General features: G+C 36.7%; 1 protein-coding gene across 1 annotated transcript in view; it reads right to left on the bottom strand.

Moving 5' to 3' along the window:
• The window catches only part of LOC106674096 (serine/threonine-protein phosphatase 2B catalytic subunit 3-like), a gene marked incomplete at its 5' end in the record, with an annotated part of 85,443 nt that overhangs the window by 26,866 nt on the left and 32,422 nt on the right, over positions 1 to 26,155 (bottom strand). The window contains one exon of the mRNA XM_024229006.1: positions 6,661 to 6,800. Within this exon, the coding sequence (XP_024084774.1) occupies positions 6,661 to 6,800 (140 nt within the window). The remainder of the gene's footprint in view (positions 1 to 6,660; positions 6,801 to 26,155) is intronic.

The raw sequence follows: 26,155 nt of genomic DNA, 5'->3' as shown, positions 1-26,155 counted from the left end.
ACCAGGACAAACAAGGCAGAAGGGCAACGAGGAAAGTTCAATGAGGACATCTATCGGCTATGATGTGTATGGGATTGTACTCTAGCACTGTAAGAAGTATGCGAAAAAGTTGACTAAAGGACCTCCGCACAAATTAGCGCCAGACCTACTAACCTAGGGCGTGTTAAGACTAGAATGATAATAGGACACAGCAGACTCCAGAAGCTATGAATACCTTACAGCAGTAGAAACAATCCTGTGGAAGGTTAGGTAGGGTTAGCATTAGAGTTAGGTTATGTTAGGTAGGATTAGGGTTAAGTACTAACAATGTCGACTATGTCTAGACGAGACAGAGAAAATACCTAAATTACCTAAAATACCAGGCTAAAAATTATAAATTGATTAATACAAAAGTCATGACAATGAAAGACGTCTATTTGTTTCGAGTGGTATATACAGGGTTAAATGTCAATACTGGCATGATGGATTCCCTAAATAAAACTTAGTTCATTAACATTTTTGTGATTTTAGTCTAAAATCAGATTTTTTCACATAAAATCGTTAATGCTCAATTTTATCATCATTAAAAAACAAATCTGACCTTTATTTCCCAAACTAAATTAAATTTTCCACAAGATAAGAACATTTCAGTTGAAAAATTCGCGCTTCCTAATACACAGTAGCCGCTCAAGAATAACGTATTTTAAAACCCATGTTTTTTGGGAAATACTCGATTGTAGATCGTGCAATGACTTGTTCATCAAAATTTTCGGGGATTTTCCTAAAGTTGCCTTATTTTGTAAGTCCAAGGAATGACTCGCTTTTGCATTTTTTTTAAAGAATTTTTCTTAGTGAAATTTCCTTTGCAAGGATGAAAAACATATTTCGAGTAGCAACCCAAGATCATCGTACATATATTTTTAATAAAAACATTTATTAGTTGGTTGTAGATGTAGAAGTAGATTAGATATGGTTTCAGGGTGTATTATACTGCGCCCTTTGAGAGCTAGTGCATCCCCCGTGCTCTGCCTAAAGCACATCGGTGAGTCCTTAACAGGCCCGGTTTCAATGGTTGAAGCTCTTCTATGGTCACATTATACATCCCAAAACATTTCCTCCTGCGGACTAGTGTGGCTCCGCAGTTTGTTAGTAAATATGCTGGTGTCTCTTTTGCCTCCTTGCAGAATCTGCATGTGCCATCTTGGATTATTCTAATTTTCTTTAAGTGTCCCTTTAATTTGCAGTGTCCTGTTAGGAATCCTATTAGGATTCGCAGTTTATTCCTGCTTCCCTTGACACATTCTGAAGATTCTTGGATTGTCTGTGTGCAATGAGTAATTCCAAAGTTCCCTTATTTTCGTTTTGTCCTTCTGTCTGAGATATTCGTTAATAGTGTGGATTCCTATGCCACAGAAGGGTTCAGGTCCTGTCAGCGGTGTAGCAGCACCTTGCCTTGCAAGGTTGTCCGCTTTCTCGTTGCCTTCTACTCCCGTGTGTCCTGGAACCCAGCAGAGGCTGACTTTATTCTGCGTACCTAGTATATTTAGTTTGGTTTTGCAGTTTAGCACCATCCTTGAACTAATGATATTTGAGCTTAGTGCTTTGATGGCTGCTTGGCTATCTGACATGATAGCTATATTCTTGTTTTTCTACCCTTTACTTAGGTTGAGTTGGGTACATCTTTCGATTGCATGAATCTCAGCTTGGAAGATACTGGTGTATTTTCCCATGGGTTCTGAGTATTTGGTTCCAGGTCCAAATACTCCTGCCCCTGTACCTTCTTGTGTTCTAGATCCATCTGTGTACCAGAGTATGGTGCCATTTTTAAAAGAGTTGTTTCCCTCTCTTTCCCATTCTTTTTTGGTACCCAGGTTTATTAGGAAGTTTTGGTTAAATTCAAACATCCTGTTCATGTCGTCTCTTGGAGCCATGAGCATCGGATGGTCTTTACATAATTTATTGCTATCTCTCCATTTCAGTTTTATTCCTGTTGGAGGTTTCTCTTTGGTCAAGTTGACGATGGTTTTCTGCGCTGTCCTTATTACCATGTGATGAAGGGGGATTAATCCTAGTATTTTTTCCATACTAATTGTAGGACATGTTCTCATTGCTCCCGTTATGCAGATGCATGCAAGTGTATTTTGTGCTGTGCAAGTGTATATTGCTCTGTATTTTTGTGAGTTCTTTTCTTTTAGTTACTTGTTCTGCTTTATCAGCCCAGGCTATAGCTCCGTGTGTAAGTAAAGGTCTTACTATCATGGTGTACATCCATAAAAGGGTTTCCGGTCTGCATCCCCAGTTTCTTCCTGCTATTCTTCTGCACACCATCAAAGTTCGTGTCGCCTTCATGATGGTAGAACTGATGTGTTTCTTAAATGCTGGTGTTTTATCTAGTGTGATGCCCAGATATTTGACTTCATTTTTTATTTCTATCACGGTGTTATTGAGTGTTATTTCCCTCATGTGATCAAGTTTCCTTTTTTGTGTAAAACCGACTATAGTTGTTTTATTGGGGTTGATTCCTAAGTCAGCGGTTTTACACCATTCTTCTGTGATTATTAGTTGGTTACAAAAATTAGATACATTCTTCTCATAAATTGTACATAGTTAAAGAAAAATTACAATGAAAATGAAACTTCAATAAATTATGCATTTTTTGCACATTAACTTACGTACTGTTCGAAATGTAAAAATCTAGTGGGGTCAAATCAGGTCTCCTCGTTTGCCATGCCACGAGAAGTATCTAATTTTTATTACCAACTAATAAATGTTTTTATTAAAAATCTGACATGTATGATGATCTTGGGTTGCTGCTCTCCTTAGGTTCGATATCACATTTCTCATCCTTGCAAAAGAGATTTCACCAAGAAAAATACTAAAAAAATGCAAAAGTGAGTACGTCTTGGAACATTTATTTATAAGGCAACTTTGGTGAAATCCTCGAAATTTTTGATGAAAAAGTAATTAGCACGAGCCACATTTGATTATTTCCAAAAAACCATGGGTTTTGCCATTTGTTATTCTTTAAGCGGCTACTGTGTATTCAACCGAAATGTTATCTTGCGGAAAATTTAATTTAGTTTGCGAAATAAAGGTCAGATTTGTATTTTAATGATGATAAAATTGAGAAATTACGATTTTATGTAAAAAAAATCTGATTTTAAACTAAAATCACAAAAATGTTGATATGTCAGGAAAGAGTCAAAATATAAACCTCGTTCTGGTAGCAATAAAATAAGTTTTATTTAGTGAATCCATCATGCCAGTATTGACATTTATTGATCACATCATCATTTTTAGCAATTTTGATCATTTATATTCGCCCAGGTTTTCGCCCAAGTCGATAGTTCAGTTCTGGTGGCACTGAATTACGTATAATTTATTGAATCCATTAGCAGTGTTGATATTTACCCCTTTAACACCGTGTAGAGAATAATCTGAGAATAATTAGTTTTGTACATAACAGTATAAAAGCGAGAATAGGCGGACCAGAATCAACTCTCATACACAATGTTTTATTACATCCAACACGAGTCGCAAATAAATTCTCCTCTGGACGTCCAGGAAAATTAAAAACTTGCTTAATGGGCCGATATTACACGTAGCTCCTTGCTCCGGTTGGATAAAATTGCTTTGAAATACAGGTGAATTTGGTTCAAACAACTTTATGAATAATTAAACCTTGCTGTTAGAATTTCATTAGACCCGTATCTGAAAGTTGGCTGACTTGGCTAAAATATAGAACTTTCATCTGCTAAACGTTTTTGTTTTTCTCATTTCAGATGGAAAACACCGAAGAAATTAATATAAATACGATTTGTTTTTTATACCAAAATCTTCATTTCACGCGTTCTCTGGCTGCAGTCCATAGGCTGATTCGTACCGATTCATCACGTCTAATTGTGGATGAGCCTTTTATCCTTTTTTTATTACTCTTGGCGTTTATTCCTTGCTTGTCTTGGTACAACTCCAGTTCTCTGTCCTGCCAATCCCACTTTCCTTTGTACCACCCTCTGTCTTTTTTTATATAAACGAAAGAACATCAGAAGATGGAAATATTAAAAAATACAAGGAATTCCCACCCTTTCAGAAATAAGTAGAACAGCTGAAACAGCTAGTGTAACTAGGCAATAAAAGCATAAACCCAGAAAAGAATAGTTCAAATTAGAAAATAAAGATACAACAGCATTTCCAAATCAGTACGGTTCATAAAATTTGGTCAATAATAATATTAGTACAGAGATTGTCCATGATGGATAAAAGGACTTTTATACCCTTTTTTTATGGATAAAAAAAGAACATAATTACATTTATTTTCTTTAAAAAAAAGGTATAAAAGTCTTTTTATCCATCATGGACAATCTCTATACTCATATTATTATTGACCAAATTTTATGAACCGTACTGATTTAGAAATGCTGTTGTATCTTTATTTTCTAATTTGAACTATTCTTTTCTGTTTTTTTCTTCTTTTTTTCTTTTATTGCCTAGTTACACTTGTTGTTTCAGTTGTTCTACTTATTTCTGAAAGGGTGGGAATTCCTTGTATTTTTTAATATTTCCATCTTCTGATGTTCTTTCGTTTATATAAAAAAAGACAGAGGGTGGTACAGCTAATATGTAAATATTTAGAATAATTTTCTAAGTTTTTTAGGTTGAAAGAAATTCATAAATCTATTTTTTGAACAAGTACAAATAATTTATTTATTTTAGTAATTTGGTCGTATCCGATCAGTCTGATCTGCCTATCCTTATGGTTTAACCAAAGTTTCAGCATTTTTACCATGTTAGTTAGTGTTATACACCCAGGCCATTTTTGTAAATTTTGGTATTTTTCCATCGACAGTAAGTAGTAGGACTTTGATATTTTGACCATAGGGTATTAAAATCACTTTGTAAAACGTTTTGGATTCGAAAAACCCAGCAATGTGCTGAAAGACCTGAAAGACCCAAGAAGCATTGACTTCTTTCTTCCATTTTTGTATTTTCATTGTTAACATATATTTTTGACATTTACAATAGATTAATTTTTCAGCTTAACGAGATTCACGAACCAACATTTTTAAAAATAAACAAATAATTGATTCAGTAGAAGCCGTTCAGTAGAATTTTTCAGCTTGAACAGAATTACACGAACCAACTGGGTATAGGCCCTTCGATTACGATTTGGACAAAAACAGTCCTAGACATCAGACTAGACAAATAACACCTACCACGGATGCCCTCAAGGTTTTATCGCTATTTTTGTCGTTAGTAGTAGATGACCTAATATCAGATCTTAACATACGACAATATTCGCAGATGAACTGGAAACAATCATAAAGAAAAATGTGATCACAGTTGTTGAATCAGATTCAAAATGCCCTAAAAAGTGTACAAAGATGGTGTGCGAAAATATGTTTAATTATCTACTGAAAAGAAAACATCTCTTATATCTTTCATAAAAAGACGGAAGCTAAATCTAAAAGATTACAATATTAAAGATGAACAAACACTTTTTTCCAACTAAGTATCTAGGTCACTTGACTAAAGGCTAAAGTGGAGAAGTCATATGGGCAACAAACTACATAAAGCTACTAGGCATTGTTCAGAGATTATGAGCACCATCAGGGGAATAACAACCTTAGGGTTGCGCATAGATTGTACCACAATGGTCAGATCCATAGTCACATATGGAAAAGTAGTGGTCAAAAACACTGCACAATGAGACACAAAACAAACTGCAAAGTGTAGCTCAGGGGGTAAATTGGTATTCCTCGGAATGGTCCCTAATATAATCTAAGCTGAAGGCGATGGCAATGCAATCTTTGTGTAAAGGAGTTGATCAAGAAGAAAATGATCTACATACTTTCGGACAGTCCTTCAACTAGTGTGCGAATTCTTAAATTGCCTAATGACCCTAGAAGCCAGGCTATCTTGAGATGGGTTCCAGGACATGAAGATATAGCTGGAAACGATCATGCTGATCAACTAGCTAAAGAAGAGGCAGACTAGACGGAGGTAGAGATCCATTGGACCAGAACCACAACTAGACCCAACAGAGGGTGTACTAAAGTTAAAGCTGGAAAAATGGCTTGAGAAAGAAAATCTAAGGAGAGCAAAGAGACTACTCTTTTAGAAGGCAAGATTTTAAGGAAATTATAAGCCACTGCTCTCTTTAACTACCACCCAGAAAAAGCAGAGACAGAAACAAGTCGACTCTTGTTCCAGCTTGCTTGTTAGTTTTAGCCAAGATTATTTGTATCAGAGCTGCATGTATGTACATATTATTGTAGTTTGGTTGCTTTCAATCATCCTGGTTTGGATGTTATGGCTGTTTTGCCATGTAAAAACATTTTAGGCAAATGCTTGTCTAAATAGCAATCTTAGTTGGTTAGCGAAAATGGCGAAATTTCAAAAGGCGTCTTCATAGCAGGATATTTTAGAACACAATAATTAATAAATACTATTTGACCATAATCTCTATAAATATATGAATAGGAGGGATAGGATTTTCTGGAAATTTAGGGAGAGCTGAACCTGTAATTTGGCCTTTATGAAACGTGCTGGTTTGCAGCATTTGACAATTTTAGTTGCGTTAGAGGAGGTAGGGACTTTTCTGATAGACTTGGTCCATCAAGCAGACCTCAAGAAGTCGGTTTTCCTTTTGCATTTTATGTAGTAATGATTGAAATCACTCACCTATAGAAATAAGAACATCCCCTAACACTGTTATGGCTGAAGTGTTCGGCGTTTTTCTCGTTGCCGAAGTCTTCTAACGGATCAGACCACAGGAGGTCGCACATCGGTCCGAACGCCGGCGGCTCCTTGAAACGATCTAACTGAAAAAGTCCAAAAAAGAAAACCCATTATAGAAAATATTTCAAGGCATTGCAAACAAGACTCAAGGTAAGTGCTAAACTCTGGAAAAATGGGGGTAAATATTTGCATAAACGGTCGGTTCCGAAGAAGGTAAATTGTGAACGAGTCTCGCCTCGGGACTTTGGAGTCAGTTGGTCTGATCAAGGGTCCCCCAAGTTCAAAAGTAAATAAGTTCAGTGAAATTTGTTTATGGTATTTTTTGCACCCCGATTCCCTTAAGGCTCGAGTGTTATTTTTTCCTCTTTATTCCCAACCCTTAGAAAATTTAATAAAGGACTGTTTAAAACAAGCAACTTAGCCGATAACTTGAAGCAACGAAATAAAAAGAATGAGACTTTTCGACGCTGTTAAGGGAGGTTGAGCATACTTTTTAAAATGTCACAGTATGTCTTAACATATTAAAAATAAAGACAGAAAAAGGAGGGTTTATATTTGTTTTAATGTTGTTTAATCGCCCTGTTTACTGACACCTTTTTGCTTCTATTCTATTTTGGGCTTTGTGTTGTCACATCTAGCCACTGGAAAGCTCGATAAATAAGGTGGGCCTACCACCAAGGCAAACTTGGTAGAAGACAGTCAGGCACTGTATTCCATCATCATTTTAATGATCAGTGTCCGGGGCGTGGTTGATGATGATAGATACAAGGAAATGGGGGGTTTTATGGTTCCCAAGCACTGCAGCCTTCCTAGTTCCTTAGTGCATTCGACTCGATCCTTCTATTAAGAAGTAACAGATCATTAACTGTTGTTGCTACAATTCCTTTCCCTGGGTTTTTTTTATATGAACGGCTGCATGGGGTTTCTCCCGCTTGCTGCTGGAGCGCTGCTTCGAAGTACCTGCGCTGATGACGTAATGACTGGTGCTTCAGACCTATTTGGAGTAAAATCTCTTCGCGAACAACTTAATTATTAACTGCTGGCGGTTTCGAACTGAGAAATTGGGTATCAAACGATGTCGATTTTTTTGTCCGACTTGCCTGCCTCCTTCCAATTTGGAAACTTCCGTAATGTTCAGTAATGAAGAAGGATTTGAAATTTTATGTGTCCGGAACATGATGGTTTTGCCTTTTTTGTTCAAGCCTTTCACGGGCAAATTTCCAATACTTTGTGGATCAAATGTTTTTTACAATTATGGCTGTCTCACATTGGGTCGAACCCCTTTCGAATGAACTTCTTTCTCGATGGCAGCTCTTCATTAATAAAATTGATGTGATCTCCCAATTGCGTGTTCCTCGATTTACGTATCCGCCCTCACCCTCAGTCCATCGACTAGTGGGCTTTTGCGATGCGTCGGAATGTGGATATGCATCCGTTGTATATTTACACGCTCACGCTCCCAATCCTTTCGTCTCAATTCTCAAAGCCAAAAGTAAAGTAGCCCCTCTCAAAACTCTTTCAATCCCTCGCCTGGAACTGCGTGCAGCCTAGTTTCTTGTAAAACTTGTTAGGACTCTTCCAGATTTAAATGTTGTATGCTCTAGATATTTTTACTCTCTGATTCTCGCACTGTTTTGTCTTGGCTTAGAATCCCCTCTCATGGTCTAATGAAATTTGTCGCCAACAGTACAAATTTTAGACATCACTTCTCCCACTGAATGGCGTCATATACCATCATCTGAAAACCCTGCAGATTGCGAATTGCGAGGTTTAGACTCACACGATCCATGTTGGTGGGTTTTAAGGCTCGATCCAACTAAATGGCCCCAGGCTTTTGACGATTCTCTACCTACGTCTGAATTGGATGGCTGCAAAGAAAATAAGGTTTCGTTGGCCACCGCAGAAATAGAAACTCCCTTTCAGAATAAATTTGGCAAGTTCTCTTCTCGCACCTATTGCGAGTCATGGGGTTTGTACTGCGTTTAAAGCTGGGCGGTGGGAGGTGCGGCGCGTAATTGTGAAGGTCCGCATACTACGTAGGAACTGCTCTCGGCCGCATTGGTCAATTTCCCCCCTCCATCTGACTAACGCTGCGGTTTAGTGTTGATTTTGCATTTCCAGGAGTCCCCACGTCACAATCGTTGGCTTTCTTTACAAACATAGCGTCCGAGGGCAGCCGTATTGTAATGGTATGATGGAAAAGGATACTAGGAAGCGGGGTTTGTATTCTCCAGGCACTGCAGCCTTCTGGCTTATTGTACCTTCCTAATTCCTTAGTTCAGTCAATAGACTCAATCCTTCTTCTTAGAAGTATCAGGTCATTGACTGTAGCTGCTGCAATTTGATTCCCTAAATTTTTTCCGAACGTTAGGTTAAACGTCCATTGAGCTGTTGCTTCGCATTCGAAGATGATATGAGTGGCAGTTTCCTCCTCCTCACTACATAACCTGCAAATGGGATCATAGCTGTATATAACTATGTTGTGTAGATGTTTTCTGTTTTGCCAGTGACCGGTTAGTAGTCCTACCATTCTTCTGAGTTTGGCCCTCTCCAATTGCAGCAGTGTTTTTGCCACTCTCGGTGAGGGTTGTTTCATCATAAGTTTAATATGTCTAGCACCGCTAGAGTTTATCCACTTCTCCTTTTGTTTTGCTTGGATCTATTCTGCGATGGAGGATTCTATATTTGTTTTTGTTATCCCAAGAATAGGTTCGAGGCCTATGTATTGTCTTGCAGATCCTCCTCTGGCCAGACTGTTTGCTTTCTCGTTACCCAAAATTCCCCTGTGCCCTGGCACCCAAGATATCATCAGGTTGTTGTGTTTCCCAAGGTTTTGGAGATTTTGGATGCATTCACTGACTAATTTTGATGTGATTCTTTTACATGATAATGCTTTAATAGCTGCTTGGCTATCTGATCTTATGAGGATTTTGTTGTCAGTGTAACCTCTTTTAAGATTTTCCAGGGCACAAGCATTGATGGCATGTATTTCCGCTTGAAAGACCGACGTCTTTCCCGACCCTAATGAGTTTGATTGCTCATGTTTAGGATTGTACAGAAAACGCCTGATCCGGTTCCTTCGTTTGTTTTGGAGCCATCTGTGTACCATATCATTGTATCTGATGCTCTCCTGTGTTCTTCCTCTCCTTTATAGTCCGTTGAAACTTTATAGGAAGTTGTGAAGATTGTATCCGGGATCATGTAGTCAGTCCCCATTTCTAATAATGGGTGTCTGGAATATACCCGTACTCAACGATTTCCGACCGCCCCGGTGCACACTAGGCCGGAAATGCGGCGCGGAGCCGGGTTCCAGAAGTCTGGCAACTTCCTCCGGATCCGCGCCGCGGCGCCCTACCGGCCTATTGCGCGGGGTTACATTCATTTCAATGTATTGTATCTTCTTGGGGGTCGGTTCTGCGCCGCGCCGCGCCACCGACCTAGTGTTGGTTAGGGATGACTAAGTTAGGTTAGGATTACTATGTTCTGTGTCCAAATCACTCAACTGTGGCATTTTAAACATGCCAACATGGATCCCTCAATGAGGAAATAGGTTTAAAACTGAAAGAAAGAATTTAAAAGAAAAAAAAACCGGTGTTCAAATGATATTAACTGCATTTATTACAATAGCAATTTATTACAATAGAAAATAAAATTAAAAACTTAACAAAAATAAAAATGACCCTTTAAAAATGAAATAGAGCTAGCTCCAAGTGTCTATTCTAATTTAACAATAAAAGGAATAAAACAATCTGACACCAGTACTATACATTCACGCATAAAACAAAACAAAAAACTTTTTTTTGAAAGGCAAATATTGATGGCTCTTCTTTTCTTTTTTGTTGTCTCTTCTTATTCTTCTTTTCCATTTATTTTGCCTTTGGCTTGCGTCCAATTTCTCTTTTCGAAAGCACGATCCAATCCGTCCTCCTCCTCTTCTTCTTCTCTCCCTTCCTTCCTTCGTTACGCCTCCTACCGGCTGGCGGGTATTTTCAACTTTTATCGTCATATTTCTAAGATGCGACTGACCGGTAGCCCTATTACTTCTTCGAGTTTAAACCTCGCTAATTGTAGCAGTAACTCTACCCACACTTACTGAACCCGCACCCCTTAGGCAACGGGTGCATGTTCGTACTTCGTATAACCTTCCGGGGATCAGTTCCACCTTAAAAATAATACTGTAGCACGGGAGTGGAGTATCCAAGCGGTTCCACTAATTGAGGTTGGATTCGTGGTGATCGTGGTTTGTAAACTAATTGTACCTTAGCTGGAGGGTACCGGCCTACCGGAGTTGGAGGTAGAGCTCTCCGGGGGTGGTGAAAGGCCTTGTGGCTAAAAGGCTGTGCTGGAAACCACAAAACTGCCTTTTTTAAGGCACTGCTGAACTTGGTTAGTATTGCACCACCTCGCTAGCCAAGGGATGTGACAAGTTCATGCATGTAAAATCTTCCTGGTGTTCTTTCGAGAACCCTTGGGGATAAGTCCAGACGTTAAAGATCTCTTTAACAACACCCATGAATAAATATGGGAACATCTGTAGCAGTAAGTTTACCAGGGGGCGTAGATAAAAACCTTTTACATTGCATCCAAGGCACCATGGAAAAGTCCACAGCCCAAATGACCGAAGACGAACATACCTGGATACTGATAAATTGAAACACATCAAAAATTAGCGAATATTTTATTCAAGCCGCCTCAACGTACTTTCGAATCAGTAATTAAATACTATACAACGTACTTCGAATTATTTATAATTGCATAAAGTACATAAGCTAGAACATAAAACCACATATTCTTCAACACTTTTAGAAGTCTATTAACAAAAAACTTTGTGTTTATTATATAGTTGCAGTGACCGAATTATACATTTTGCATAAATTTATGTGCGTTATTAGTCGCAACATACACACCTGATAGAACAAAGCAGGAAATTTAGTTAGGTCCGCCAGATTTTTAGGATTTTTCCTTGTCCAACTACTTTAATTTTAATAAATTATAATATCCTGCTGTTTTACTGTCCGAGATCGATTCTCAAGCTTAGAAAGCATCGAATAAAAATCCAAGGAATGGCGGAAGTACACATATTTTTATTTAAAGAATAAACGCTTTTGATACACCGAGTACCTTAACGAAAATCATGATTTTTTTTCTAAGTAGGAAAAAATCCCACTTCTTTGGACTCAAGGGAGAAAATAACATATGAGGTCTGGGGAAATGCCATTAACTATTTCTAAAGGACCTTGCTCAAAGATCAAGGTGGTATTGAGATGGGAATACGTGGGAAATTAGCGTTGGAAAAAGTGTCGTGTTGCCATGGCATCGCAAAGCTTTGCTGGTTAAGAGACAAAATTTGTTGCCCGCGGGTTTAGTCCTGCCCATGGGGCTTCTTAAATACCGAGCTTTAAAATTGAAAAATGAATGTATATGAATGAATTAATATCAGCCTTAAAAACTAAAATTTTAGGTTAAAAATCAGGTGAAGTGTGCTTGCTTACACAAACTTTATACTACGGTGGTAAGATCATTCATACACTAAAATAAACGATATGACCAATTTTGTACTTAAAAGGAGGGATAAGTCAAATTTTATAAAGCAACTCAGGTATGAGGAAAATTGCACACCAAAAATGAGGGAAAACACCAAATCGTATACTACTATAAAATTGCAATTTTATAATAAAAATCAGGGATGACAAATTAAAAAAAAAATCATGGGTATAACCAATCAAGGAAAAGACCAATTTTATTCTAAAAATCTTGAAAAAGGCAAAATGTTACCTAAATATCGAAGATAAGACTAATTAAAAATTAGGGTTAAGAATTACATCCTAAAAAAAGGTAAGACTAATTTGTACATATAAAAATCCGGGATAAGACTACCTTTATACTAAAAATCAAAGATATGACCGATTGTGCACTTAAAATCAGGGAAAAGATCAATTTAAACCTAAAAATCAGGGATAAGACAAAATTTTACCTACATATAAAGGATAAAACTAATTAAAAGAAATTAGGCTTAAGGAGAATTACTACTAAGATGTCTATTTTTAACATATAAAAATCCGGAATAAAACACTTTATTATTGTGTCTTAAAATCAGAGAAAAGACCAATTTTATTCTAAAAATCATAGATAAGACAAAATTTTATCCTAATTATCAAGGATAAGATTAATTTCAAAAAATTAGTGATAAGGAGAATTGCTGTTAAATCTGTTTAAAAAACTAATTTAAACAATAAAAATCCGGCTAAGCCTAACTTTATACTAAAAATCAAGGATATGACCAATTATATACCTAAAAATCAGGGATAAGAAACGTTTTATCCTAATTATCAAGGATAAGACGAATTTCAAAGTAATAGTGATAAGGAAAATTGCATACTAAAAATCTGCAAAAAACTAATTTAAACAATAAAAATCTGAATAAGCCTAAGTCCAATTTTATCTTAAAAAGTCGTGGATAAGATTTATTTTTATACTAAAAATCAGGGATATGACCAATGTTTAAAATCACGGAAGAGACCAATTTTATTCTAAAAATTATAGATAAGACAACATTTTATCCTAATTATCAAGAATAAGAATAATTTCAAAAAAAGGATAAGGCTCTGAAAATCACGGATACGACGAATTTTTATACTAAAAATAAGGATAAGATTAATTTAAAAAATAAGGATAAAGCTCTGAAAATTTGGGATAAGACTAAATTTATACTTAAAATCAAGGATAAGACCAATAATTAAAATCAGGGAAAAGTCCAATTTTACCCTAAAAATCACGGATATGGCGTATTTTTATACTAAAAATAAGGATAAGATTAATTTAAAAAGGAGGATAAAACACTGAAAATCTGGGATAAGGCTCACTTTATACGTAAAATCAAGGATATCACCAATAATTAAAATCAGGGAAAAGTCCAATTTTCTCCTAAAAATCAGGGATATGGCGTATGTTTATACTTAAAATTATGGATAAGATTAATTATAAAAAGAGAAAAAAAAGATAAGGCTCTGAAAATCTGGGATAAGACTAACTTTCTACTAAATATCAAGGATATGACCAATAATTAAAATCAGGGAAAAGTCCAGTTTTTTTCCTAAAAATCAGGGAAAAGTCCAATTTTATCCTAAAATCGGGGATAAGACGTATTTTTAGATTAAACGTCAAGGAAAAGACAAATAAAAAAAAACTGAATTTTCATTGTGGATTTTTCTTTTCCATTTGTCAGTTTTCCACCTTTGTTCGAGAGACATCTAATTGGGTCTAGTAAGAGTGTAAATTCGTGCTTCTGCTTTTTCACCAGCCCTCTGCTGCTAGATGTTATTAGAGCTTTGAGCTTGCAAATTTCCTCTCCTCACCGGGCACGGGGCTTTTAGAGAGTGTACATTATTAATTAGAGAGGACAAGCAGACTGAAAGTAGAGCACGCCTACTACTTAGCCGTTCCGGACAGGTTTACGATCTACCGCTCCTCTGGGCATCCCGACCTCATTAAAAAGGTGATAACTTTCTCTCCCCCGGCTCCCGCCCTTAATCAATACCGGGTCCGATTTTGCAAAACGTCTTTCAATATATTTCCAATGGAAAATCCCCCCAAAATCAGCCCCTGCGACACCGAGTCCGGGATAAAACGAGTAAGCCATGCCGTCAATTCGAAACAAGGCGAGACGAATTGTCCCATTTATTCAGGGCAGTTTATAAACTACGTTTAGATAAATAAAGACACCCCGGGATCTATTGCCCCTCGGTTTTAGACTGGCGATAAAATCCTTTTTGCGAACACTGGGATCTTTTCGAGAGGAAAAAGCGACGGTTTGAGCTCAGGAACACGAATAAATTAGATCGTTCAATTAGCCTTTTTTATATACAAACGATATGCCTAATTAAATTGACAATAAACCCTCCCATACCAAAGAATTCAAACAGATTTGAATGATTTTAGTAGAGATGACCGGGTGAACGTATCTCCAGCTATTTGGAGAAGTCTTATTTGGTTCAGACATAAACCTTTATGGTCAAATGTTGTCTTAGAGCAAGACGAACAAACAACAATTTGGTGAAAAGATTCGGAGTAAATCTTTAAATTTAGTGGTAGGGTAGATTTGCGCCAAATAAATCACTTTTACCAACAGACGGGCATCAACGGAACAGGAACAACACTGTACGGGATTTCCCGTTAACCTTAAACGATATAACTTAAGTTGACATTGCACTGAGCAACGTTGAACAAAACAGGGTACATTATACACTGGAAATGAAGCTTCTTATTTTTGGCGAATATCAATACAAGATGGAGTAGTGGGGTGAAGAGATTCCAAAAGATTCCAAGATGGAGATTTTAGATTAACGCCAAAAAAATCAGTGTTGCCAATATACGGGACGATTGAAGGAAAAACACAGCACACGCCTTAAACTCATGGGAAAAGCATTAACAAATTTGCTAAAACTGGTCTTGCCCTGAGGCAACGTAAGGCAAGAAAGGTAAATAAACATTAGTCCGCGGCTTGTTATCCCAATTAAAATATTTTGGCAATAACAATTCTACTTTTGATTTGGCCAGCTACTCAAATACGTTCAGATGATCATAACGATAGCAATCAAGTCCCGTTGTTAAAAGGGAAAACACAATGGACACAATCTCATTATATACTTGGGCAGATGTTCAACGCATCAGGATTATATTTAGTCTGTGTGCAAATACTACTCCTCTTTCATCATCAATATGTCTGTTTAACCGTCTATCAGTCTACTTACATTGTACATTCACCATTGTACATATCCATAGCCATCTGTTTAGCTACTATCCATTTATTGTATACAAAGAATATTTTTATACTGTCTATTACCATTGAAGTGCTTTTTATTCACTAAATTATCTCTCTTTTGAAAACTCTGGCTTGACCATACATACATCTAACTGTCTAACATCCATTAAAACACGTTGAAGTGAACGTTTATTTAATTATTGACATATTTTATATACGTCTATGTGTTTATTTGTATGTCCCATCAGTTTACTTATATAATTAATCTAATTATTTTTTCTACCACAGGGCGGTGTTCTTAGACCACTCCTGTTACCTTCTTCATTTCTGACATCCCAACTAAACTCTACCTTCCTTTGCAGTCACGGTCGTGCTTTCCTCTGATCCGCATCCGTCCAACGAATAGACGAATGGAGTAAACTGCACAGATGCTTCGTTCTTCTCTATAAACAAATCCAACAAATCAGTCCTTCCAAGCCAAACACCAGAATCATAATCAACGCTTCCTACTATGTATCCAATACCTTCTATTTTTTATATCTGTTATATTCACGTTTATACACGGTGTCCCGTGAACAGGCGTTAATACTTCAGGACGTCACTGAAAAGTCCATATGGCCCAAAGTTTAATTCTCATTGTATTCGAGGTTTTCGGGTCACTTCAACCTTTCACTTTTCCCGCAAAGCCCCCCATATATCATACAATGTTAATCCTGCTTTAAGTTTGATTACATCAATGGAAAGAGCATTAATAACTCTGTGAGATTACATTTTTTTAAAGCATACATGATAAAAAAATTACTGATTAGACAAGATTTAAATTCTTGTATGAAGTTTAAGGAAGATTTTCTTGATGGTTTTGTAAAAATTTAAGCAAGCTACAAAGCATCAAAAATTTAAATTGAACGTCCAAAATCTGACAGGAAACGAAGTCTCCCATCCAGAAGGTGAACATGTTCAAAATTTAACTTAATGTGTGCTGATTAGTGACCGTTAATCGATAATTATTCAGAAATGTTTGTAAATCCCAGGCCCTGAAGATGATCTCAATAAAGATCAAAACGTTGGCACGATAAAGAAAATGTTTTTCTGAAACCTACATCACACCAGACCGCATTTCACGATTTCTGCATAATTTAATAACTTAATTTTTGTATGTTCAATTTTGTACCAGCCCAGAGTGAATTTGTTTACTTTGTTATTTATTTTTTAATTTATTTTACATACTTGCAGAGCCCATTTAATACTTATAAAAAAAAGTAAAACAATAGTAAAAATATACATAGCCTGAAATTAAATCATACATAAGTTTTCTTAATAATGTTAACATATTAAACTAAAAACATAGAAAAACTAATTGAATTACAATTGCAAATATATTATTGATAATGAGAACAGGTTAAGCTTAGCATTATTGAAAATACTTTAATTATTATATTATACTATTCTACTTTAATTATTTTTTAATATGAATTTTAAAATCTTAATGACTATTTTACTATCGGTTTAACTGAAAAATCAAATGTTTAGCAATTTAATTCACTATTTTTCGTGGTCCGCTTGACCAATTAACATGTTTCAATTATTAAGGTTTTTAGTTGAGATAAAAAAGTCAGTGTCTCAGGCGGGATTCGAACCCACGACCTTCGGCTTGATACGCCGCTACTCTACCACTTCAGTACTTGCCCGAGTAGATCGAAGTCACGATAGCTCAAGTGGTAGAGCAGCGTGACACTGACTTTTTTATCTCAACTAAAAACCTTAATTAATTAAAGAAAGTTTAGCAATTAATTGATTTTAAATTGGTGATAACTTATCTTCGCGAAATTAAGTACAGGTGTTTACAGCAGAAGTTTACAGGTAAGAACTTTCACAATATAGACTTTTTACAGAATATAACATACTTTTTGGTCCGATTTGATATGTTGGATAACTTCATGAATTATTGACCTTTTTTTTGCCTAACCTTTCGGCATTAGCCATATACCTATTTCCCCGTGAGACAGACGGAGTGCCACCGCCGCCGCGGGCAGCCGCCCAGGGTGATACAGCGGGTCACCTTTTTTTCCCGGGTGTTTTAGGAGGATGTAGATAAAAACCATTTACAATTTTACACCTTTGGAAAAGTCCACATCCCCCTCACAACCCATTGCTAAACGAGCCCAGGTTCCCACCATACCATGTCCAAACGGCACCCGAAGACGACCGCCCCCGGCCCAGAGACCCCCCATCCAATCTCAGGTATTTTTTTATTTTCTTTAAATGTCCAGGTAGTTGCTGGTTAGAAAGTTGAATACAGCGTTGAATCGCCTAATCTCAGAACTTGGACCATGTTAGTCGGAAGTGGGACTCTTTTCGAAATTAAAATGGCATAGAGCCTCTCCGGCTGGAGCCATCACACTCACAACATTCACTATTTTTCACTCCTGTCTTATAGAGGTGATGGGGTAGTCTGTTATGATGAAGACGCAGCCTGCATATGGATGTGAAGAATCTTCTACGTCGGCTTATGCTATTAAACCACAGTTTTAGTTAGAGGGATTGTTCTGCATAATATTTGCCTTTGGTGAGTTTGGAATATTCGTACTCTTTTTGCCACTTCTTTTTAATGATGTCAATTTGAGAGCGAATGTCCAGAGAATTATTGACGTTATTTTTAATTATCTATATTTTTTCTTGACGTCTGCGAGGTGTTGAACCGGTCTGTCAGTCTTCGTGTCTTACCCAACTTTTAACCGTGACTTATACCACTGAATGGTTAGGGGCGTCGATGGCCGCTACGGTTTAGGCGTTGACACGGCGCTCATCACTGTAAGGTAAAGGTCCCGGGTTCGAATCCAGCGGCCCTGCATTCGAACCCGAGATACTTACAAATGGGCTTTTTTTTTTTTTTTCAAAAAAACACCGGCACCCTGAGGGTTGATATGACCTCTGCTGTTGTGAACCCACGAAAAAAAAACCCTGAATACAGCGAAAACCAACAACAAGCTAAACTCATTAAATGAAATAAAAATAATTTTTATTCTGGGACTTAAAATCCCCATGAATAGTTAATTATGAACACAAAGTATTTAAAAACTAAAAAACTAATTTGTTAAAATCTGATGGTGTAGGGCGTATTCAGGGGCACTACATCATCAGATTTTTTACAAATTTGTTTTTCAAGCCTGGTAAGGCCAAGATGTCTTTTTTACAAAAATATATAAGTACAAAATGAAAATACTTTAACGAAAATTAAACGAAGGAACTGGATGGAACTCTATAGCCTGGGACTTTTCTAGGTTCAAGTTAAGCCAATTTTCAGAGTCCAGGGGCTGAATTTAAGTCCTGAATTGCAGCTAGCGAGTCTGCAAGGAGTAATCTGCTTAAGGTGATGGGAGCTATATTTTATGGATTTAGTTCTTTAAATATAACAGCGAAAAAAGGAAATCGGAGTTGCTTGATGCTTGAGAGACTTCAAAAAACTTTACTGCGATATTTGTCCGTTTATCCAGCCGTATATCCTCCTATTTATGTTCTTGTAATTATAAATTTCATTAATCTATTTGATTGTGTCCAAATTACTGAAAATTGGCACAACGAAATGGCATATAACAAGCGCAAAATAAAATAAAATTTGACATAAATGCCTAAGAAAAATACGCAAATGGAACACTGATAACATTTCCTAATTGCTTTGTGTTTGATTTTCCGGCTTAAAACCACTGTGTTCTCCTTTTCAACAATTCGAATTGTGCTCTTGGACCCGGGTCGATTCCGAATATGCAAAGTACCCTTTTCCCCGTCGAGAACTTAAATTCAAAACTGTTAAGAATATTAAGAAAAAACTGAAAAAAACAAAACAAAAAACAGAATGAATATTTATAGTTCAAAAAATGAAAATAAATGCGATAGGAAAAAAATTAACCGTGTCTGGTAAGAGATAAGATAACAAAATCCAGAGAAAATTGAATGGGTCGGATTTAATTTAATAAAAAAAAAAAAAAAAGAAGAAGGGGAAAAGAAGAACAACTAAACCAACTTTGGTGATCAACCTTTACTGCAAAAATCGGCTTCCATTTTTTCCCAATCGTCATAATCCAATTCGACAGAAAAAGACCAAGTATTGGAATATCAATCCGAACATTATATTAATAATATAGAAATAATGTGACTCGAGGTTATGACCTCTGTGCAGCGCACGAGAAACTGAGACATATTCTATTAGAGAATGAACAATTTAATACCACTCAGGGCATGGTGTGGCCTATCTTCGAGCATCAAAAGATGCGGATATAAATGCATACGGTGGTATTTGAATGTTCTCTCAGTTATTGAGTGAATGTATTTATTAGTGTGAGTGTTTGAGTACGTACGGTTTTGTGGGGGAATAAGAACAATTGGGGCTCCGGCATAATATCAAATACCCAGACGGTTCAACATTACTTTTAACTCTACATGGTGTTTCAAAGGTTTTCCTTTTTGTATAATTGCATTTATTAGCGTGAGGGGTTTGTGACAGAATATAGAACGACTGGTGGGGGGGGGGGCTAGACTTCGACGTAATATACAATATCCGATGTTTCAACATTCCTTTAAATGTAGATAATATTGGAAATGTTTTTGTATGATTGTATCTATTAGCGTGAGTGGATTTGTGAGAGAAAATAGAAGGATTGGGGGGGGGACTTTGGCGTAATATCAAATATCCCGATGGTTCAAAATTTCTTTTAACGATTCTTGATGTTTGAAAGGTTTTCCTTTTTGTATGAATGTATTTATTATGGAACGATTGGGACGGGAGTTCAGAATATTATCAAATACCTCGATGGTTAATTTGATAATTGGTACTTTAAATGTACATACTGATTGAAAGGTTTTATAGTGATTGGAGAAGAGACAGGTTTGGTATGAAAGCATTTAATAGCGCAAATGTGGATGGGAACTCAGTGGAATATTGAGTACGATGATTACCCCTAAACTTAGATTAGGTAGATAGTAGTGTGTTTGGTTTACGTTAAAAAAATATTGTTGAACGAAGAGGATGAAAATGATAGCAGATTAAAGGTTGACGCTTATAATAAAATAGTATGTTCCTGACTTTTTTCTTGACAGTGATATATGACTGCACTCATATTTTATGGCTAGAATAAAAGAAAAAAATTGAGCTAATATACTTTTAATGGGCAGAACAATCTGGGAAAAGCGGAAACTGCTGATGATAACGTGTCGTGGGCTTGTAAGAAAAGCTCCAATGATGAATTATCCTTTATGCTGGAACATTTTTACCCTCGTTACTGCAACATCGATGCAAATCGATCGGCGGAAGGCTTTTATGACTTAAGATTCACGTTGGATGAAGGCAAGCAGAATTACGACTACGCCGAGTCGAAAAACGTTAAAATTTAGGCCGGAAAATAAATTAGTAAAGAGACCCTTGAATGAAGTATTCCACGTAAACAGACCCGATGACTTTTAAGTAGGAACCGCGGCTCACGAGCGAATTTGTAAAAAGAAAAGGGTTAACTGTAAAAAAATAAAAATAAATAAACCTTACTTCTGGTACGTGGCCCGAACCCTTGATCCCCCATGAATTATTTAAGGGGACGTATTATCGTCGGCCCGTTTAAAATAGAACGACGCCGGTGAGCTTAACCGGCTTGGAATTTCACTTTATTCGAACTAAATAACTGATGAAGAATATCAGGAAATCGCCTCGAGGGGCGGGGAATTGACGAGGAAGGAAATATGGGAGAAACTTGGCAGGAAATGTTTAACTGTATGCCTCGGACCTTTTCAATTTTCCGTCATCCACCTCGTAAAACATCCAGTCGTCAAACAGCCAGAGAGAGAAAGAGAGGTTTTTAATTTTCAATTTTCTACTGGATTTTCACGGGCCAAGAAACACAAAAATTACTCGTAGCATTCAAAAAATAAAAATCTCCCGTCGTATTACAAAGAACAGAAAAATCTCAAGTCCAAATTTTAACCAGGCAACCAATATTGTCTTGAAGCCTGCTAGTTCATCAACCCGTGTGTATATCTTATATCCAGTTGCATGAAAGACAAACTACAGCTCCGATGCTAAGCTTATGTCACTGGGGTGCATTGTAAAGTCAGCAGCAATACTATTACTACAGTACTAACTCGTCTTACGTTCAGGAGGACCGCAGTTTCCGAGTGGGTACGCATATAGATAAAAATATTGAGTCTATCGTGTTATTTAGAGTTTAAAGTTGTATGGTGCTTTCCCAGAAGTATGAATCTCAGCTGGCACAGGCCTTCGCACCAACAGAGGACAATTCAGCGGTTTGTTCTTGCAATATCTGAAAAGGCCAAGCATATGCCTCCGGAGTCTATGGTCATACATTCATACTAGTCCTAACAGTTCCTAAGTTTAGATTTCATGCCTGTGTCCTAGGATTCTCATAGAACCGAGGCCTTATTCTAAACTCATTGTCTGGAAGGAATAACGATTTTGCCAATTTGGTATGCCGCAAAACGGATCAGGTACGGCAGGTGGCCAATTTATCGGCTTCCACGTTGTAACTATGCCATCTGTGCCTAGGTACCCAAACTATTTTTAATGTCTGACCGAGATCTTGGTGAAGTCCCAATCAGCTCTGGACTTTACTGCCGACGAGGTACTTGCCTTTAGCGATGTCTGGCTGCCCGATTAGACGTCTTTTGTTAAAAATACCGAGTATTTTGGTTCAGTGTTCGATGACTGCCTGATATGCAGTCCAAGGCATAAATTCTAATATGGATTATTTCTATGGATACCAGCTCCCTGGATCCATTTTTCGCAGTCTGCTCTGTCAGGCATTTTAATTTAGAATGTATTATCAAATAAATTTTGGGATTTTGACAGCAACAGTCATCTCAAGAACCTTGTCTGCCTGCAGTTCCTCCCGAAGCTTTCAATGCTTTTATGTAGGTGGGCAATTGGAACATTGGTGGTAGATTCAGGATGAGTTAGCAGCCATGGGGACGGTCTCATTGCCTCAGTAATGTCCAGGCACGCTAGTCACTGAGCAGTGGTGTGACTATATGGTGTATGTCATTCCTGGGATGCAGCCTTTAATTAACCAAATCTACGGTACTATCGATATGATCAAATCATGTCAAAATAGGGGAATCTTCTAAATGTTTCTTGTGTGATCAAGCCATCGTAACTCAAAATTCATATTCTGGGGTATTAATTATTAACCAGTACATCGCGTGACTACAGCTGCCACAGACGAGGGATATGGTTCATAAGGAAAGGTCGTCAGTTCGAAAGATATTTTAAAAGTCTCTAGATTTCGAAAGGTCGACAACTATTGAGAAAAGATATAGGCTGATGGAGGTCCTATTGTCAATTGGCAGTTGATGTTTGTGTTGACCATGTTGTATGTTGAGTTGGTGAATATTCCAGCTTAGTCATAACTGAAAAGTAATGTTGATATGTAACGACAAAATGAACAGTTTGAACGTACAAAAAGGAAATTAATAGTGTTAAGTAGAACGGTAATGTTCTAATCGGATTAATTAACTGTCGACGTGATCGAAATTGATGACCACCCAGTACTCTTCGCTGTCAAGGTCTGGATGTCAGGCTAGCACCGGCAAAAGTATATTTTTCCGCTCGTTGCATTTTGCCCTTTCACAGATACCCGTACCAGGGGGTGATCAATTTTGATCAGCACGCTGTCACTATGACAATAAATCACGGATCAGAGGATAGAAGTGTGCGAATCCACTCGAATCTTATCACATACATCTGTCGCACCGTGAAATTTGACATTCTAGATTTAAAAAATCAAAACGTCAAATTTGAAATCATTTTTACATAATTAAGACAACGAAATAAGACTTTAGTTCCAGTACTATAAAATAAATAAAAGTCAATTCTTAACAAAAGTAATGATGTTACAAATTTTCAGTTGATTTTTTTTCGAATCATTCAGGTGATGCCACCGTGAAAAGGTCATCCGAGAAGCCCTTGCGTGTCAATAGAAAGGTCGATAGGTTGACCCAAGAGTATCTAAACCGCCAAGGTAGTATCATCCTAACCAGACTCACAATTAACCATGTACAGTAGGCACAGGGACATTTAATTTTTAGGGCCAATGCCCACTTATGTCCGGCATGCGGAGAAAGATCGCTTAATGTGTCCCACATCATTGAAAAGTATCTTCAGGCTTCATGTAGAGATCGACTAGCAATGCCACTGCTTCGTGAGAATGTATTTATAAGCGAGAACGTGTGTGCAAGAATTTTTATTGCAGTTAATCTTATTGAGTATACAAAAATGTTGTTAGAAGTATTTTGTGTTCAGTGCTCCGTGAGAATGTAGTTTGATCATGGAGATCCTATGATTTCATGAAAATGCATTTATAAGCATAAATATGAATGAAAGAAATTTCCTGCAGTTAACCTGATTGTATATAAATTACAATATGGTGATATATGTATTCTGTTTAAACTGCTTCTTGAGAATGTATTTTTAAGCGTCTGTTAAATTTTTTTATGACAACTCATCTTATTTTAGTAAATATAACTTGTTTGCTCATAGATGCATCCTATGTTAGTTGTTTCATGAGAATGCATTTATCAGCACAAATGTGAATGTAAGAATTATTTTGCAATTGATCTTATTGAATATACATATAACAAGTATAATGATAGATGTATTCTGTGTTGACTGCTTCTTGTGAATGTATTTATAAGAGTGAACGTGTGTGCAAGAATTTTTATTGCAGTTAATCTTATTGTATAGAACAGGTTTGGTGATACATGAATTCTGTATAAACTGCTTCGTGAGAATGTATTTAGAAGCGTGAATGTCAGTGTACGAATTTTTATAGCAGCTAATTTTATTTTTGTAAATATAACAAGTATAACAACAACAACAACAAATATATATATAGCAAGTTTGGTGATAGATGCATCCTTCAGTTAATTTTATTGAATGTATTGGGTTGTCCGGAAAATAATGCAGGATTTTGGTATTAAACAAAAAAAAAGAAACTAGTTACTTTAAAGCAATGTTCTTTAATCAAAATAATTTCCGTGTTGGTAACTTATTAATTCCGTCTGAGTAGAATTCAGAATTTTTAGAATTGATAAAGTCAATAAATGCATTTTCCAGTTCCGTTTGATTTTTGAATATTATGTGTTGTAAGTAGTGGTCCAGGTGTCTAAAAAAATGGTAGTCAGTAGGCGAGAGGTCCGGAGAGTAGGGTGGGTGAGGCAAAGTTTCATAGCCAAGCTCCAATAATTTTTGTGACGTTACACGTGACACATGTGGTCGAGCGTTGTCATGCAACAAAATGGGCCCTTTCCGATTGACCAAAGAGGGCTTCATTACTGCCAATTTCTGATGCATGGTATTAATTTGGTTACAGTATGATTCAGCATTGATGGTTTCGCCAGGATTTAAGAAGCTGTAGTGTATTAAACCAAATGAAGCCCACCATACCGTAACCATTACCTTTTTTGATGAGTTGGGGGCTTTGGAAAATGTATTGGAGCTTCTCCTTTGTCGAGCCACTGTCCAGAACGTCTAGTGTTATCGTAGAGAATCCACTTTTCGTCACATGTAACAATTCTGGCCAGAAATGGGTCATTTTTGTTTCGACAAAGAAGTGATGCACAAACATCAAAGCGCTGATTTTTTTGGCGATCGTTTAATGAGTGTGGAACCCAATTTTCGAGTTTTTTCACTTTTCCAATCGCCTTGAGGTGGTCAGCGACGGTCGTTTTACTGACTTTGAGTTGCTCTGCAAGTTCTCGAACAGTTGTTTTGGGGTTTTCTTCCACCACTGATCGCAGAACATCATCATTAAGAGAGGAAGGCCTTCCACGACCTTCTTCATCTTCAAGGCTGAAATCTCCCTCCCGAAATTTTTTAAACCACCTTTGCACAGTGCACTCATTAACACAACCCTCGCCCCAGACTTGGTTAATGTTTCTAGCCGTTTGGGCTCCGCTTCGGCCGAGTTTAAACTCGTAAAAGAAAATCGTACGAAATTCTCGCTTTGACATTATAAGGATGACTGAATTATTTCCAAGTAGCGGAATGCTACAGAGGTAAACAAACAATATCATTTGGAAGAGGATTAATAAGTGTTGACATTCATACAAATGAGTAATCCTGTAAACGTAAACAGAATATTTTATATAGATTTTTTTTAATGAAAACTTAAAATCCTGCATTATTTTCCGGACAACCCAATACATATAACAAGTATGATGTTACCTGCAAGAAAATTTCTTACACGCACATTCACGCTTATATATACATTCCAATGAAACAATTTTATATATGTATATATAGTAAATAATATTACTTTTTTCATATAAATATGTGATAAACAATCTTGTGAAAAACTGAGTTTTTTTAAAAACTTATGAGCGGTTTTTCAACTTGCATAAATAGGCGTGGTGTTTTATTTTGAATTTTTTTGTTTGTTTATCTTTGTATTTCAAAATGTCAGATTGAATGTAAATAAGCCAAGTTTTTAAATTATTTTTTAAGTTTTGACCAGCTTAAGGTGATTTTGTTTAAACTAAGAAGCAAAATAAGGGGTTTGGGGAGGTGTTGAAATATTTAGGATGTAAAAATTTAAGTCGAGAATTGCTTGTGACAGAAAAAAAGGCGTTATAAGATAAAATTGAAAAACGGGCCTCAGTGCTTATCCCATTTCTAGAAAA

The sequence above is a fragment of the Cimex lectularius genome, unplaced genomic scaffold (assembly GCF_000648675.2).
Source record: "Cimex lectularius strain Harlan isolate CLEC.00 unplaced genomic scaffold, Clec_2.1 scaffold231, whole genome shotgun sequence".
In the NCBI taxonomy this organism is placed as follows: Eukaryota; Metazoa; Arthropoda; class Insecta; order Hemiptera; family Cimicidae; genus Cimex; species Cimex lectularius.
This window is presented reverse-complemented; position numbering and strand designations above follow the sequence as displayed.